The sequence below is a fragment of the Scophthalmus maximus genome, chromosome 15 (genome assembly GCF_022379125.1).
Source record: "Scophthalmus maximus strain ysfricsl-2021 chromosome 15, ASM2237912v1, whole genome shotgun sequence".
Classification (NCBI taxonomy): domain Eukaryota; kingdom Metazoa; phylum Chordata; class Actinopteri; order Pleuronectiformes; family Scophthalmidae; genus Scophthalmus; species Scophthalmus maximus.
Window position 1 is genome coordinate 6,816,076 of NC_061529.1, and position 17,627 is coordinate 6,833,702.

General features: G+C 45.2%; 2 protein-coding genes and 1 long non-coding RNA gene across 5 annotated transcripts; 2 read left to right on the forward strand and 1 right to left on the reverse strand.

Annotated features, from left to right (window-relative positions):
* Window positions 1-792: 792 nt before the first annotated feature.
* LOC118286771 (testicular haploid expressed gene protein) lies at window positions 793-5,217 on the forward strand. Of its 3 annotated transcripts, none has more exons than XM_047327233.1 (7): window positions 793-935; window positions 1,772-1,861; window positions 1,978-2,039; window positions 2,126-2,183; window positions 2,300-2,426; window positions 3,013-3,175; window positions 3,354-3,832. In XM_047327233.1, exons 1-7 carry the CDS (start codon window positions 868-870, stop codon window positions 3,494-3,496), a joined length of 711 nt encoding a protein of 236 aa, XP_047183189.1. In that variant the 5' UTR covers window positions 793-867; the 3' UTR covers window positions 3,497-3,832. The 3 variants fall into 3 exon arrangements, with proteins under 3 accessions (XP_047183189.1, XP_035467343.2, XP_047183188.1); XM_035611450.2 differs by lacking the exon at window positions 3,354-3,832 and adding an exon at window positions 3,839-5,217 and having other exon boundaries at window positions 795-935; XM_047327232.1 differs by lacking the exon at window positions 3,354-3,832 and adding an exon at window positions 3,839-5,212 and having other exon boundaries at window positions 816-940.
* A 424-nt stretch (window positions 5,218-5,641) lies between these two features.
* On the forward strand, window positions 5,642-17,197 carry LOC118286499 (interleukin-6 receptor subunit beta). The gene is made up of 15 exons (XM_047327230.1): window positions 5,642-5,924; window positions 7,439-7,568; window positions 8,379-8,538; window positions 8,723-8,901; window positions 8,984-9,147; window positions 9,494-9,659; window positions 10,052-10,134; window positions 10,516-10,747; window positions 11,252-11,440; window positions 11,763-11,867; window positions 13,758-13,904; window positions 13,983-14,114; window positions 14,310-14,403; window positions 14,506-14,587; window positions 15,683-17,197. The coding sequence occupies exons 1-15, from the start codon at window positions 5,751-5,753 to the stop codon at window positions 16,391-16,393; spliced, it is 2,748 nt and encodes a 915-aa protein (XP_047183186.1). The 5' UTR covers window positions 5,642-5,750; the 3' UTR covers window positions 16,394-17,197.
* On the reverse strand, window positions 12,217-16,067 carry LOC124849368. Its single transcript, XR_007029771.1, has 2 exons — window positions 15,929-16,067; window positions 12,217-14,099 (listed from the first exon to the last, which is right to left on the reverse strand). It is a non-coding gene; the product is annotated as an uncharacterized LOC124849368 (long non-coding RNA).
* Window positions 17,198-17,627: the final 430 nt, after the last annotated feature.

Sequence of the window (17,627 nt, forward strand, 5' to 3'; positions counted from 1 at the left end):
TTGAACGTGTCCATTGTTTTGTACTGGCCTAACAGTTAGGCCAGTAAACACTTTCAAATTGATTGTGTGTGGAGATTGTTTAAGTTCCACGAGGGGGCAGCATTGCTTTTTGCAGTTTATGCACCGCAGTACCTACAAGGAGCAGAGGGGGCGGTGTTGTAAAAGCAGACACGTCTGATGGCTCTTAACAGCATCACATCCTGTTGTTCTTGGTTTGGAGGAGATGCCAGATGATTTCGATTCTCATACAATGGTTTGATGGGTCAATTGTGTCAAGCCACATTTTTTTTATGTATAAAACTAATTTTTCCCCCAAGAGGGCTTTAAAGTATATAAAACGTATTATGAATATTCTTTGTTACATACATTTTTTTCATTCGTACTGTAATTCTAATTTTAAATTCCTAATTTTGCAGTTAGAATTGTAGTTCTGTACACCTTCAATATCTTCATTACTACTTAGTTTCTTGTATCCCTATATCTTTCAGCGATTTGATTCATACTTGTCAACAGAATAAGTCCCATTCTTACCAAGCCTCTGTTTCATTACAACTCATTTTTTATTATTTATAAGAACAACACACAGTATGCAGGAATGGTTTGTCTAAAAAAATATATGTATTTATCTTCGTAGGGTCCATGAAGTTAAACTGAATTTTGCTGGCACAAGGTTGGTTGAGCTAAATACGAAAATAGTAATGCAGTCGGTGGATAAACGAAGTGTGCATCACTGGTTTTATTTCTTTTACGGTTGATTTTAAATGATTAAATGTGAAATATTTCGACATTGGACGACAGAGTCGGCCATCTTGACTCGCCCTGTACATAGACGATCTTTGTTATGACGTGCGCCCGAGACGTCACCTGATGCCCCAGCAACCAGCAGGTGACAACAGGAGCTGCAGGTGCAACATTGTGGTGTCAAAGAACCAGATGTAAGGTACAGTCCAACATTAATCTGTCGTTTTTGTTGTATTTATCAGATAGTAAAGTGTTATTAATGTTTTAAAAATTGATCTGTTACGGTTGATAATAGCAGGATGTGACCTACATAAAATTAATAATATTTGAAAGTGTTGATGGGGATGTTGAGAGGATTTATCACCAAAAATGTTTTACATGGGATCATAGTACGTTAGTGAGGCAAGGCTGCAAATAATATCATTTTTTCCCCTTAATTGTAGAGAGAGAAAAAAGTAGTAATAAATTGCCATTGCATGTTCGTGGAGCTGAATGTAATTTCTTCCCCTCATATTTTCTTGATATGTTATATTAAATCGCTGAATACATCTTAACAGAGACAAGAAAAAGACTTGATGGCTGATATGAATTTCCTCAAAAATTTAAATGACCTAGTTAGAGAAAATTTTCAAAATTCTCTGTGTATTACGTTTCTTTGTCAAATGTGGTTTGACCGAGAGGTTGCATTAAATGTTCTGTATTGAACAAATGAAGAGCATTTTCTTCTTTGTTCATCTTTCCACATCACAGTTGCATGTTGGACTGCGATGGGCGTCCAAACCGGTTGTGTGTGTGTCATGTTGAAATACGCTCGTTTGTACAACTTCACAAATATAAATGACAACAGACCACCACAGTATTGACCAACACGACCCGCAAATGTAGACGTAAACAAGCTGCGTTACATCATGTTTTTCACACGCTACCTGTAAATATGTCACGTGTGTGAAACAAAACATTTTTGTTCAGTCATAAGATTGATGACAATAAATGCGATAAAGCGAGGGTTGTATGATGGGGTTTGTTTCAGGTGCTCTGTTTCCCCATCACCTGTTTCCATGGCAACCAGGACGAATAGGCTTGCCCAACCCAAACCCAACCGACTCGTATATCCAAACCGGTAGGCCTGACTGACCCTCTCCTCATCCTGCTCCTCTTCTTCTTCCTCATCCTCCTCTCTGTCTCTGACTATCCGTCATCCTCTTCCTCTGATGAAGCCTCTTCTCTGTTTCCCAGTCGTTCTGTTTACTGGCTGGATGAGCTGCCACCTGAGAGGACAGGGACCACCACCAAAATCCGTACGTCTTCCACCCTTACTCCATTTCACAAGCCGCCATCAACTTCTGTTCTGTACGACGCTATGCGTTCCTGTTTTTCTTTACAGAGTTAACCTCTCGCTGGTCGGAGCTATGTTGCAGCAAAAAGCTCCACACTCCAGTCACGTAAATATAATAAGTTCTGCTAAAGACTAAATACCACTTTAATACTTTTTGCCTCAATTTCCTTCTGGAAAAAAATATTGGAAAATATGTCAAATTCACATTACACCCTTCCCCAGATTTTCTCCCATGTGGGAGGTGAGTGAATTGGCTCTCAGGGCCGTTCCGTCCGAACGACTGTGTCACCTGGCTCAGCCTCGGGTTCCTGCAGCGGGCTGGCAGCCGGACCGTCCACTGCTGACTGCTGTGAGTAACACACACACACACACACTTTTTTCCTGGGAAACTGCTGACTATGTGGCAGATTACAAGCCAGGTTTAAACTCCCAAAATCAACTGTTTAGTAACCTTCAAGTATGTTTCGTCTTCAGTTTTTTTACATTTCGATTTGGCAATAAGTGCATCTGAAAAGTTCTGAATTTAACTTTCCGACGGTGAGATTATGTCTGAATGAAGACAAGAGATGAAATAACTGCTGTTATTTAAACTGCTGGACAACAGAACACAGGGAGAAATTTCTTATAGATTTTTCGGTTTGGATTGAATTTTGTTTGAATTATGACCAGTTTACAAAATTTGACTCATTTGAAGATGCATAAATTACAGCCTCATCTTCTAAAATATATACAATTCCTAGTACCTTGTGTCATTGTCTACCTGTCGTCATTCCTAGAGGGATAGCGTTTCAATGTCATCCTCACTCTTTCATCGCTCTTACTTGTGCGTGCTGCTGTCGAACGTACCCGGCGTGTCATGCGCTGAGGGCGGCGTCAAGACTGTACAGGATCAATCCAAGTCGTCCATTTGTTCGTGACCTACGAAGTGGTTGTAGTTGAACAGGGCGACGCAGACGGCTGCCGCCACGGCGCGGCTTTGCCAGCTCGCCCAGCCGAAGAGGAGGCACCATCCGGAGAACCCTGGCCACAGATGGCAACCTGCGCCCGCCGTGACCCACTTGCCTTACAAAGCCTCGGCACACATGGAGCTTCTGTCCAGTGAGTTAGGCTTTCCTTCGTTGCAAAGTTTTTTTTCCTCTATTTAAAGGGAATAGTTTAACATTTATGGGGCAATGCATTCATTTGCTTTCTTGCAGAGAGTTAGATGGAATAATCAACACCATGTTCGTGTCATGTATATTAAGCTGTTCCCACACTTTGCTTTTCACATTTGAAGAACTCCGCTTGAGGTTTTTTCGCGAGTCAGACGCGTTCGCAACAGGATTTCCGGGACATCCAGGCGAGGAGTGGTGCCTGGTCAGAGCGCCCCGAGATTTTCCTGCTGTATTTTCACCTGGGCCCACTCAGACATTTTCCTGAAATGCTACCAGAGGGATGGCAGTGAAAGTTCTGGGGCAACATTTGTGGACATTTGCATGCTCACACGCAGCCTTTCCGGAAAAGTTCAGGAAAACATCTGGACTTCAGCGTTGTTTCAGCACAAAGGCTGGAAACTTGAGGAAACAGCCATGAACGCTCACTAATCAGTACGTAATGTCTCGTTTCTTCTAACCCAGACATAAATGGAAGGCTGGCTGTTCCCTTCCCTTCCTCTCGACAGACATGACACAAAGAGCGGTTTTGATCTTCTCATCTAACCCTCGGCATTCCAACTATTCCCAAAAGTGTTCAACCTTATTCTTTCGCTTTTCTCTATTTCAGCCCCTAAGCACGAAAGCCCCCGGTTCGAGGGGGAGCGCGCCGTGTGCTGGCCCGTCTCCAAGGCGGCGAGAAGCTGCGTGGCCAGCCGGAGACTCCTTGAGCTGTCCGCCCCTAAAGAGAGGAGGCCGCTGTTCGAGGGCTACGACCCGTACGTCGTCAGTCGAGCAGCGCGCTCCGCCGGCCCCTCGCCTCGGATACAGCAGCTCTCCTTGCCTCTGCCGCGCAAATGTAGCTCAAGGTGGAACGAATGACGCCAAGTGTGTGTGTGTGTGTGTGTGTGTGTGTGTGTGTGTGTGTGTGTGTGTGTGTGTGTGTGTGTGTCACCCGCAGCACTGTTGGTTGTTCTCCGTTTCATCATCCCAGAGTTAATTGGAATTCCTTGTAAAATCATGATAAAGGACTATTATTTGCTGTCAAATGGACGTACACATACGCCGTACTGTTTATGATCTTGTTTACTTGCCACTGTGGATTTACTGGACCTGGATTTAAGAGTCCTTCAGTGCAACTTGTCGTGACGTTTTTTGGAACAAAACGAAGGTTAAATTTAAGTTTAGTTGTTCAGAGTCAAGCAGCGGAGACGAGACATTAATCAACAGCTGATTGCCCTCACGAATGCATCACACACGGCCGTTTATTTGTCGGCTGTTTTTTTAATTTCCCATTCTGCTCGTGAGCGCCGGTAGAAATAATGAACAATAAAGAACTTGCCTCGTTGCGAGGGACATCGTGGTTAGATCACGAAAATAAATCGGCTTGGGAAAATATTCTTAACTGCAGCTGAGACTGATTTGCGGGGAGCACACAGCCTGAGGCCACATCCTTCACGTCTCCCATAGTTTATCTATTATGTTATTATTATTATGAGGCACACAACAACCGATGAGTCAGCTCCACAGTGAAATGTTGAAATATGAATGGTTCATTTCGAAAGGCTAAATGGAACAAGGGGTTGAAAAGACAGTAGAATAAACCGTCATCAGTGTGGGGAAGGTTAAACCCACTGCCTTTTTTTGTAGAGGTTTACCAACTCCGTGACATTTTAACCAATTTCCCAAACAATAATTCATTAATCTTTGGTTCCAACCAGGGCCAGAGTTTGCATGTTCTTTCCCGTGTCTGCGTGGGTTCTCTCCGGGTATCTCGTCTTCCTCCCAGGGTGAACCCCACCTCGGCTCTCACCCAGTGGCAGCTGGGATGGGCTCCAGGCCCCTCTCCGCGGTATAGATGATGGAGGGATACATGTGTACCTGTACCTGCCTGGGTGTACTGTATATATATGAGGATGGATGAGGATGAGCGTGGACTCGTCATCTTTACCTATAACCTATGTTTGGTGTGTGTGTGTGTGTGTGTGTGTGTGTGTGTGTGTGTGTGTGTGTGTGTGTGTGTGTGTGTGTCTTTGCACCAGTTTTGGCTCTACACCATCGTTGTGAGGACATTTTGACGTTGTGAGGACATTTTGGCCGGTCCTCACAACTTCAAGGTGTTGTTTGAGGGTTAAGACTTGGTTTTAGGGTTAGAAGTGGGTTTAGGTTAGGGTGTGGGTTGAGGATAGGCGTTTAGTTGTGATGGTTAAGGTTCGGGTAAGGGGCTAGGGAATGCATTATGTCAATGGGGGTCCTCACAACTACAGAAAAACAAACGTGTGTGTGTGTGTGTGTGTGTTTGATTTATGAATCCATTACAATAAAAGTAACAAAACACAAAACCTACTCTGAATTATCTACTGACCCAAATCACACACAGTTGGACTGTTCCTGATCTCCTTCTTTAAAACCATATATATTAAATATATATAATAGTATACATGACTTCCATTCACGGCTGTGCCTCGCAGCGTTTGGCCACCTCTCCACATTCAGAACCTCTGGGTCGGAATTGCAATTGAGCTCAAATCCAAATTTAGACGATGTCCGCCGAGAGTTTTTCCATGACCCCTCCCGGGGACCTCGACCCACAGCTTGGGAAGCGCGCACGCGGGGAGGCGATCGGGGGGCGGATCAGAGATCGTGTTTACTACAGAGAGATGACGGTCACGGCTGAACGAGACGCACACGTTGTCCGGGCTCGAGTTTCGCAACAGGTACGTGAACGGGACTTTGACTAATCTCTCTCCGCCCGAAACTTTTTTTGCCGACGTGGGTCACAGAAGTAGTTGGAGATAAAAAAAAACCCCAAAACGATTCTCTCTAATTGAAGAAACGGACAGAGGCAGGGTTCTATTGTAAAGTGACTTTTTATTCCCAGTCTTCACCTCTGTGAGAGGGGCCACAATGTGGACTGGACAAAACGAATCACTGCCACTTTATCATAAAGAGGCTCTTTATGATAAAGAGGCATTGGTCATCTTAAAATGCTTGTTTTTATCGTTCAACTTTATCTTTCTTTCTTTTTTTTTATTGTCAGTTATTTCATTTTAAGAGAATTAACATGTAAATTGTGCCACAGGGGGGGAAAACGTTAAAGACTTAATCATTACGTTTGGATTGGAAGCTGCATGACCACCAACAACAACAACAAAAAAAGTGTCAAAAAGAAAAAGAAAATTCTGTATGACATTGACCTTTACTGAGTTTAAGAGATTATGAGGGCACACCGTTATGTAATGCAGTTTAATACATCAAATCAGCTCCAGTGCATTGACTGTATTGCTGCTCTTTACTGGAGTACATCACCAGTTCATGCGTTACTTTGTACCGCTGACAGCTTCCACTTACATCTCAGAGGGAAAGTGTTGCACCGTTTAACTCTCCTCCATTCGTGCAATGTCTGCTGCATATAGATGCATGTGATACATGAACATTGCATCCAGCCACCGGCCACTTTACAATGCTGCTTGCATGCATCATAATACCAACAACAGCAATTAATAATTATGATGATAAGAATAATATAGGTATGTGTAACACTACTCTGACAGCTGCCGACTCTTCATGGCTCAGAAGTCTTTCTTTTGGTGGCCTTAGGCACACACACACACACACACACACACACACACACACACAAGCGACAGCTTCGGAAAACGTGGAGTCGAGCCCGCAGCTCTCAGTCGGGGTCTGAGCCAATCTGAACGTTGTAAGCGTCACAAAGGCGGGATGCAAAGCAGAGCTCCCTCTTCGGATTCTGCAGGTGTAGCTTACCATGCACGTGTCCCTGTTATTTCACAAACAGGCTTTAAATAGAGGAAGAAGAAGAAAAACCTGGGGCTGCTCTCACGTGTTGAGTGCCAACACGATGAATTCACTCTTGGGCCCGAGCGGAAAGTTCTGTCTCCCTTCGGATGAGCGAACCACTGACAGTACCCCCCATTCACACAACAAACATGCCACGCACACAACATGTCACGTTGTCTGCACTAAAATTAGAAATGTACAAACCGTTTTTTCTATCCCTTTTTTCGTTAAGAGATTCATACAGTGTGTTGCAATGCCGAGCGGAAGAGGCCCGTGAGCACGCGGCCCTGGATCTCATGGCACGAAGAACCTGTTTGACTTGTCACGTGGCCCAACAGTTAAACTGGGCATCCTGCTCTGATGCTCCCTGAGGTTTGTTTAACATTTGACTGTAATGACAGACAATGTTTTTTTTTCTGCCCAGAGACCTCGAGCCGAATTGTGTGATGGAACCCTGAGAGACACTGCGGTGCGAGGGCAGACCTGGTCGGTGTTGATGGAGCGGAGGCTGGCCGTGGTGTGGACCTACCTGCTGGGGGCCGGTCTCGCCCTGGGTAACGTTCAGCGTCCTCTGCTTCTTAATCCGCACCACAGTCCAGACCCGTGTGCGCTGCCGTAGTCGCTGATATATGTGTTCCCTAGTGATTGGACGATATCAGTAATTTGATCGGGATGAGGAATCAATGGTGAAATTAGATAATGTTACCGAGCAGGAGAAACTTTATACCTCCACATGGGGAAGGTGCGGTTCAACCGTTTTCTGCTAAACCCCATTTCCAGACCACGTGAAAGTGAATCACCGTCTTCCGTCTGTGGCTAATGACAATAACAGACGAATGAGCCAAATCAGGTTTTGAGTTGTACAACACGATACCTGTGATTAGGAGAGGTTCGTTGTCGGTTTGGAGGTTGTTGTTTTTTTGCTGACTGTGAGAAAAATATAGATAATCACCAGCCTAATCCTTTAACAATGGATGAAAGGTCACCCACAAAGAATTATCACCTGCAGTTGCCCTCAGCTCCATGGAACGTTTTAACCCCTTTCAGCCCATTGTTTTGGTTTTCTGGCCCACGACATCACTATCAGCGCTCTCCCGAATCTGTTCCAGCAGCTTCAACTGTTACCTAAATAGTTTGCCCTGTCTACGTCAAAGTTCATGAAGGGGTGATATTGTGTTTACAACTTGTTTTTGCTGTGGCAAATGATATTCTAAATAATGAAACTTAAAGCTGCAACGCAGTGTACTAACATTCATACATTCATATACTAATCAACGGCTCAAATGATGCGAGAACCAAACCCACTTAGAGACTTATCGTGCCGCCTCTTCATGCGGCTGACTCCCGCCTCTCTCCATCTTCAGTCCTGCCTCAAGCCTCTTCCACTGCGACCTCCGAGGCCCTTCCACGACCTCCGCGGCTGATCGGCTGCGTGTTCCTGAACCGGGCTAATATCACCTGCCGCTGGGAGGCCGGAGACCCCTCAGCGACGCACTACACCCTGAAGATTCAGAGGAAACCTGGGTGAGACAAAACATCCCTAGAGGTCACACTGACCACAAGTATGTGAGCCATGCCTCCGGGTTCAGTTAGTCCTAATTTTGTGTAGAGCAGCGCTCGGACGAGCGTCGTTTTTGACATTAGTGCGCGTGTGTGTGTATTTATGAATGTGTGTTTCGTGGGTTTACACGTGCGTGGGCGTGCGTAGGGCTGTGCCCTTAACACACAGCGCTCTGAAGACGTTCACCTGCACCACGGCCGACACCGGCTGCACGGCAGACATCGGCATGGCGTCCGTGAGGTTCACCTTCTGCGTCGCCGTCACAGCGCACGGCCTCAGCGGGAACGTCTCCTCAGCTCCCCGGTGTCAGCCTGGTAGGATTGAAGGTGAGTGTGTTGTGCTCCAATTACGGGCACCCTCGTTATTGCCCTTTTTTTAAATCACTTCTTCTCTCCCTATCTTTTGCAGTGATGTTGCCTGCGGCGATTATGAACAGCGTGAAGCCAGTAGACGGGACACCTGAGTGTCTTAACCTGACCTGGAGCCGCACCTTGGCTGCGTTCCCTGTGTCGGACTCTGAAATCAAAGCCGGGGTACTGAATTCCCAAATTGAGGTCACAGCGGAGGGGCAGGTGGGTCGCTCCCAAACACGCACAAAACTGCATATAATTGCATGATGGAAACGGATTAATTTATAACAGAGAGGTGCGAGCCGGGGCATCATATAATAAAACATCCCACAGCGGTGGTGCTTTTTCACATTTAAATCCCACAACATCCTTTTTTTTTTCCCTCCTTCCTCCTTTTTCGTGTTAATATTAGAGAGATCAAACATGTGAAAAGGCTGCAAGGCCTCCATGCAGTGGGTAATACATTTCTTGATATTAAAACGTTTCACGCAGCTGAAGAACATGCGTTGTCTCACCTTGACCCTCACAAGCCGATTCTGTCTTTAACTCTTTCCCTGCCCCCGCGCAGCCCGGTGTACAGGTCAAAGACGCGACGGTGGCAGGATACGGCTTCCCGGTTTGTCACCTCCGACCCGACACTTCGTACGCCGTCAGGCTCCGTCACCGTTACCGGGGCCCGGAGAGCCCCTGGAGCCCGTGGAGCAACGCGTGCCGGGGCAGGACAGCAGAGGACGGTGAGTGGACACTGAGTTAAAGATGAAACCAGCCTCACCACAAACAACCCAAACAAGGTCCAGACTCCTGCAGGAATTAGATAAACCATGTCGTATTTCTTGCTTTTGGTGACAGAGGTCATAAAGTGCCACGGTGATGTTTCTGGCCCTTAGTGTCAGTGACGCAAAAGCGGGAAAAGAGACGCAGTAAACGAATCGACTGCTTTAATTGTAGTAACCGCTGCTGTAGAAGGCATGTGTGGACGTCTGTCTGGTTTTCACTGCTGGCACAAAAAAAAAAAAAGTGTGTGTGTACCACCTGTTTGTCTTGGTGTTCCCTTATCACGTTCGGCTGTCTCCCAGATAGATTTGTTAGTTTTTTCTGTGTTTCCCCTCCCCCCTCCCGTCGCCAGCTCCATCTGCTGCACCGATGTTCTGGAGGCGAGTTCAACGAACGGATAAGAGCGGGCGGAGACTCACCTCGCTGCTTTGGAAGGTGTGTGTGTGCGTCGAATTGCGCGCGCGCGCGTGTGTGTGTGTGTGTGTGTGTGTGAATTTGAATCATTAGCGCTTAAGTAATATTCCTGAGTGTCGCTTCGAGATTTACAGTTTTTAATAACTTTTGGATCTGATCACTTTTTGAAATCACAATCCACTGCTGAATTGTCCCTCATTTGTTTTCATGTCCCCCTGAAATGACTTGTTTAATTGCGCTGCAGTCGGGCCGGCGCTCGGAGCCAAAACAATAACTGGAGAAAGAGAGAACAATCTGAACAGGCCGATTAAAGCATCCGTCCTCTCACAGCAGCTCACTTTTTTCTCTTTGTTTCTCTCTCTCTCTCTCTCTCTCTCTCGGTTTGTGCGCTCGCCGTCCAAGGCCCTGCCTCGCTCTCGCGCCAACGGCAGGGTTCTCTTCTACAACGTGACTTGTCAGACAGAGAGCGCACTAATTCCGAGCGACCGCGGGACCTGCGGGGATTTGCACCGAGCGACAATGTCCTGCACCTTGCTCCTCCCTGCTGAGCGCTGCTCCTGCGCTCTGACGGCCTCCAACTCCGCTGGGACGTCGCCGGAAGCCCGGACGTGGCTCCTCGGAGCCTCCGAGACAGGTGTGACCTCAGGGATTGTGTCGTGATAACATGACAGGGCAGATGCAGCGAGGGGCGCTTTGTTGTGACTTTAACCCGAGTCTCTTGGAATAATGATAATAAACTTTATTAACGCAGCAGCCTTTAAAAACAGGGATTCACAGAGACGGACGCTTGATGCTCCGGGTCAGCGGAAAACGCATCCACGCCAATAAAACGAGTAAGAAGTGACAGCAATGAGAGGACAACATTACGTAAAAAGAGAAGTGCGACATTGTGTAAAACCAAATGAATACGAATAAAAGCGATGGAGCAAAAAAGATGAAGAGGCGACATGACATAAAGGCAAGTGTGTAAAAAAAAAACCTGAACATACCCTCCCAAGGAATATTCCCACCATGTTTGGTGAAAATCAGTTCTTGCGCTGTTGAGTAATTTATTTGAAAACACAATATTCAAATTCTACAATCTGCTCAGAAACGCACTTTACGCCTTGGCCACCCTTCTCCGTTGTGTCCTGTTCAGAGCCCCCCTCCCCGAGGGAAATCGCCGCGAGTCCGCTGGATGACGACAGCCTCGGCGTTCACTGGACGCCTCCGGACGATCCCTCGGTGAGCGGCTTCGTCTTGGAGTGGTTTGCCGTCCGAGAGCTAAGCAGCAGCGTCCTACACTGGGAAAAGTTGAACGGCTCCCACACGACATTTGTCATCGCAGGTAAAAACTACTGTACACGTGCCTCGTGTATGGAAAGCCATAAGCGCAAATATCGTGTTGGAGAATACGCGTAGTCACGTAAAAAACGGACGTGTCAAGACGTAAAAACGTGTCGAGACGTCAAAAAATGACGTTGCATTTTCTAAGACGATATTTGCGCTTATGGCTTTCCATACTCGTGTGGGAAACTTCTCCCTTTTGGACTTGAAATGATGTGGGCAACATGGAATTGAGTCTTTTTGATTTATCATTTGTGAGTTCCTGTGAGATAACACTGACTAATATAACCCCTTTTTTTTTTTTAAATCTCTGTGTTGTTTAGAGGGAGTGAAGCCGATGGAGCGTTACGCTGTTTCGGTCAAAGCGCTGTACGGTGAGCGACGGGTGGGGAAGAACAGGACGCTTCTCATTTACACACGTCAAGGCGGTGAGTGTCGCCCCCGGACGAGCCAAATGTTAGGTTTTAGACCTGCTGACGCTGTTATCGTTGTGTGAAGGGTGTACGTCCATCAACCGTCAAATAGATAAGGATGATGTTGTTCCAAGGTTTTTTCTGATCAAACGACGTGTTCGTCTCTTCTGCCTTCACCTAACCTGTCAGTAGCCCTCTAAGTAACCCTAACCCAAAGACTGACCTGCGATCTAGATGAAACGAGAGCCTGACCCACGTGAATTTTTGGGGGCCGATGCCCATATTAGGGAGTAAATATATATATATATAATCATATAATATATCAGTATCAGTAAATAGTGCATTTGTTGGGGGCTATTTTTCCCCCGAAGCTGTTGTACATGATAGTGAGCTGATTTACAATAACAGATGAACAGCAGTAACTATGACAATTCATGTTCCTCAAAGTTGACATTTCAACCACCAGATGGCAGTAAAAGCGGCATTTTCACAAAGCAGTTTCCTCACCGGTCACGTCTCATTTGTAGGCCGCATTGGTCGGGGTCAAAGTCTGCAGAACAACTTTAATTATCTGCATTTGATAAAAAATGATCTAATTCTTTTCCAATATTTCATTAACCAGAAGCTCCAGTGTACAGTAAAACACACAACACAATCTGTGCACAGGGTGATAAGGAACCGGGGCTCCACAAACAACGTCGCTCTTTACACACCAAAACGAGGCCGTCCACTTTTCTGATGCGCTAACAATCCATCGTCCGGGGAGAATTAATCAGCGGCGTTTAGTTACACACTGGTTTATATTTAACGCGTGTATCAGCGACGACCGTGCAGTTTAATCACACAGTGTTTACTGATGTGTCTGAGATGCAAGTGATTCCCGGCTTCTGTATCGTATTTCGTAGCGCTGTCGTTTAATATCGAGGGTGAACGAATAGCTTTCTCTTTGCCCTGGAAGGGACAGAACTGTGTCTACTGTGGACTGAAATATTTGTTTATTTACAACAAGTATTAGTGATTTGCCCCTTCTTTTATATGTCGTGGCTGCTTGCTGTTGTTTTTTATTTTCCTCTCGTGTTTTCCAGACCAGGGGAAACGTCCTCCTTGTATCGAGTGCACCATTAGAGGCCGTTTATGTGAACATGACAAATGGAAGTCAGTGATAAACGGAGCCATCAACTGGACGTTAGTCCGGCATAAAAGCAGATGACCTCACTCGCGTTCTGATAAAACATCTGTCTGTATTCGCCTGATGGTGTTTTTTTCCCAGTCGTGCGCACTGAGACTGGAAGCGGCCGAGTGACATCAATTTTTTTTGTTTCATTGCTTTTTAACAAGCATGAGACAAATCATATAAAATGAATCCCAAGTCGAGTGTTGTTTCTGTGCCGGTGTTCTGATAGAGTCGTGACAGCGAGCCAGAGTTATGTTTCAAATTCAACTGGAGTCCATGGAAAAGTTCACACTTGGAGACACTTAGTTGGACCGTGTCCATGAAGATTTAGGGTTCATATCCAAAATACTCTCTTCTCCTGGGGATGTATTGAAAATGAACACTTATAGATATTATTCCCCTAAATATATCCCCTTTTAATAACTGGGAAATCTGTGAAAAGGTCACAAAACTTTAAAGAAATGAACCAAACCAACCAACCAGCCAACAAATGAACAAGAAACAGACAGGGGTGAAACATAACCTCCTTGGCGAGGGTAATACATTTGTAAGTCAAGATTTTCTCTATCTTCATTTATCAGACAAGACAGGCTCAAGTATGTTGAAGAAAAAACACAACTCAATCACTTCAGTTGTTCTGAGATAGTGATCGAGGTTCTGCCTTGTGCTCACAACATAGTTGTAGTTCATCGTCATCATTATCATCATCATCATCATCACCTCCCTTGCAGCGCCCTCAGCTGGTCCGACTGTGGAGGTGCAGCAGATCTCCGGTGGGACGGTGGAGCTCAGCTGGAGTCCCGTACCAGTGGAGCTGCTTCATGGTTTCATCCGCAACTACACACTCCACTACACCACAGCTCACCAGCCAACTAGGAGTGAGTGGCACACACACACACACACACACACACACACACACTGGTGTTATAATGTACCTTTCTCCTCCTTTCATCCAGGCGTCTTTGTGCCTGGTGATGTTCACCATTACTCTCTGGAGAACCTGTCGCCCGGTAACCACGACATCTTCATGCAGGTCAACACTGACGCCGGTACTGGAGCTGCTGGGACCATCGCTAATGTGCACATAGGTGAAGAGGACACACGCACGCACACACACACACACACACACACACACACACACACACACAGAGAGAGAGAGAGAGAATCACTGTATCCTCAAAGTAAAATATATCTTCCTATAGCTTTAACTTAAGTGTGTGTGTGTTTGTGTGTGTGTGTGTGTGTGTGTGTGTGGGCGCGTGTGCGTGTGCGTGTGCGTGAAGACTCAGAGGAACTCTCAAAAGTGATGTACGCCGTCCTGTCCCTCATTCTGACTTCACTGGCGCTGGCACTGATGGCCTGTTTGGCTCGGAATAAGTATTTTTTTAAAATACTTTCTTCATACTTTTTAGTAAAGTACTAATGAAAGTCCCCCCCCCCCTCATTCTGTAATATTTATCCCTGAAATCAATGGTGCAGGGTGAAAAGGAAGCTGTGTCAATTCGTCCCTGATCCTTCCAACAGCAGTCTGGCCCACTGGATCCCAAAGTCCACCTCAGAGGTAACACGAGTCCATCGATACCTTCAATGCTTACATCTTCTGCTTAAAGGAGTCAGTTAAATATTGACTACATTATTCAGTACTTTTTAATCAATAAGTCCAAGAAAAAACCAACAACGAATGGATCCTACTGACTAAGTATTGTCTGTGTATCCAAAGCCTATTCATCTGTGCCGTGACTGAGTGACATGTTTCGTCACTATGCGGGCATCTACATTTTTTTTTTAAAGTCGGCACATACTCATTACTTCACAGTAAAAAAAGTATACTGTATATTAACAATCTGTATTTCATGGACATATTGCACATGTGGAAAAGAAATCTGGATTCAGGAACTTTTGAACAAAATCATATTATTGTTGTTATTTGTAACTTCATTTTGGCTGGATTTTTTTTAGGTGCCAGCCCAGAGAAAATATTAAAAGCATTTGGTTTGGATAAATCTAGAGTCATTATCATTTACCACTTTTAAGTTTTGATTCTTGATCACTGACACTGTGGGGATAGAATTTCTAGGTCTTAGACCCGTGAAACACTTCAATGAACATTGTGATCCCTCTAAAGGCAGGTATCAGGCAATGTCATTAGAAATTAATATCTCAACCACTAGATGGCAGCAAAAGAAGCATCTTCCACCATCATTGACTCCTTTTCTGCAGCAACAGTTCTGGACCCACTTGCACCCATTGGATACTTTATATAATCCAATATGAGCATCAAAGTACCACGGGTAAATACTTCAACTCAAGAAGACACTTTTACCATTAATTGCATGAGCACAAATTACTCATCTTTATATATATCCGAAAAAATACAGGATATAATAAATACCAGATAGAAAAAATATATTTTTACAGTGAACCTGCAAAAACAATGTATACATTTTACATTTCCCGATTCCCATAATTCTTTTCCCAAGTGGTTTTACATGGCAACTGGTACAGTGAGCAGGTGCCATTTTGTGTCACCTATCCTTAACTTCTCCAAAATGGGCTTCTCAATAAATGAAGAAATACTGTACCGATTCTGTAACACCTTCAGCATCTTCAAACACTGAACTAAATGACTTTATCTTTTCTCCTTTTTCCTCCTCAGACTATGAAGCAGCCTTCTGTGCCAGTGGGGCCTCAAATCGAATTCTCCGAAGTTATTTCGTTTGGCGAAGACTCCGACCCAGATGAGGTTACTGACAATCAGAGCGTGTGTGATCTCCGAACATATTCATCTCACCGGTGCTCATTGCTCCCAGTTCCAGGTTCTGAGACGCCTCAAAACGCCAAAGAGTCAGAGAGATCGTTCGACAAGGGCCGGCTCAGAGCCAAGACCACCTTCGACACTGACCTCTCCTCCTGCGCCTCCGACTACTCCACCGTCGTCTTCTCTCAGACTCTGGAGAATCCCCTGGCACCCGTCCTGTCCCCTGCTCGTCACCAGTCCCACGACTGGCGGCAAGGCGCCATCAGCGTCAGTGATGTCAAGATGTCGCTCGGTGGGGGCAGGAGCGTCGTGACCTCTGACCCCCCTCAGCGCCACAGCTCCGCCTCCCTCTCCGACTTCAGCGCTGTCTCTCCGTCCTCGGCCTTACATTCGCTCCCGGCTGAGGCCAGATCACCCAAACACCTTTTTCCTCGGAGCAGCCGTAGCTCGGGCCTGTCGCCGCAGCCCGACACCCGCACTCACCCCAATGCGATTCACAATTTGTCATATTTTCTTCCGCCTGTTTTTGTGGAGTTCACACACTGTCCTGTGGAGCGTGATCCTCATACACATCCCCTGCTGTTTAACTCCGTTACTCATAACATATAATAATTAAATAATATCAATCATTTGTGGATTGTCTTATGTGGCTTTTATATTTGGTGCCCTTCGTTATTGCCTCGATGTTATGTGTCTTTAAAAAATGTGAACACCCCTTTGAAAGCTGTCATCATTTTTCCATTATTTTGAGACTGGATTGTTTAACAGTCAGTAACAGGTTTTGTGTGTCTCAATATTTTTTTCAATGTTATCACTTTCCTGTCTGCACAGTAAATATGTGTGTGGAGTCATAGACTGTATATAAATAGAGACGTAGTCGCAGAATCCAGAAAGAGAAGCCAATGCGTACCAAAAGGGAAATAGTGAATATAAAGTACACGGGAGGATAAGAAATTCCTGTTCACTGACATGCAACCTGGTTGTCAGATCCACCTTTCCTTTAAAAAATAACTCACGTACCTTTTATTTTCAGACTGAAATGTTGCCGTCTGGAATTCAGTCTTACTGTGAGCCACCTTTTGTTGCAAGTGTGATCCCTTCAGAGCTACATTTTTTCGTCAGGTTTCATTAGGCAATCAATGTGTGTAGGTTTGAGCCTGAACATATGCCTTTCCAACATTAAAACAGAACATACGCTGTGTGACGAATCAGTGTTTGGACTCATTCCTCCTGTGGAAGTACAAGAGATTATTACCACATCTTCTAAGACGGAGCAGCCTATACTCACTATGTTTATAATATTTTTTCACAGCGGACACTTTGTCTTGTCACGACAGAAAAAGTACAGAAAATGTTAACATTCATTTGCATCGTTGTTCTCCCCACTGGATTAATTTACTAAAAAATGTAAAATGTATTAGATATTAAATCAAACCTGGTATGTAAGTGCCTTGGTGCGGCCCATTTCTATTATAACGATATCAATCAAAAAGTACAGTAGGTTTAATGTTATTGGCTATTTGAGATGAGATGTGTGTGTCCTGCCTTTTATCCAAAAAGTTAAAAAAAGAAAAGAAAAGAAGAAGAAGCTGGAAATGTTTCATTCCACTCAAAGGGGGTAAAGCAGAAAAAGAGAAAGTGAAGAGAAAGTGTGTGTGTGTGTGTGTAAAGAGAGATGTGTGTGTGTGTGTGTGTGTGTGTGTGTGTAAAGAGAGGTGTGTGTGTGTGTGTGTGTGTGTGTGTGTGTGTGTGTGTGTAAAGAGAGGTGTGTGTGTGTGTGTGTGTGTGTGTGTAAAGAGAGGTGTGTGTGTGTGTGTGTGTGTGTGTGTGTGTGTGTGTGTGT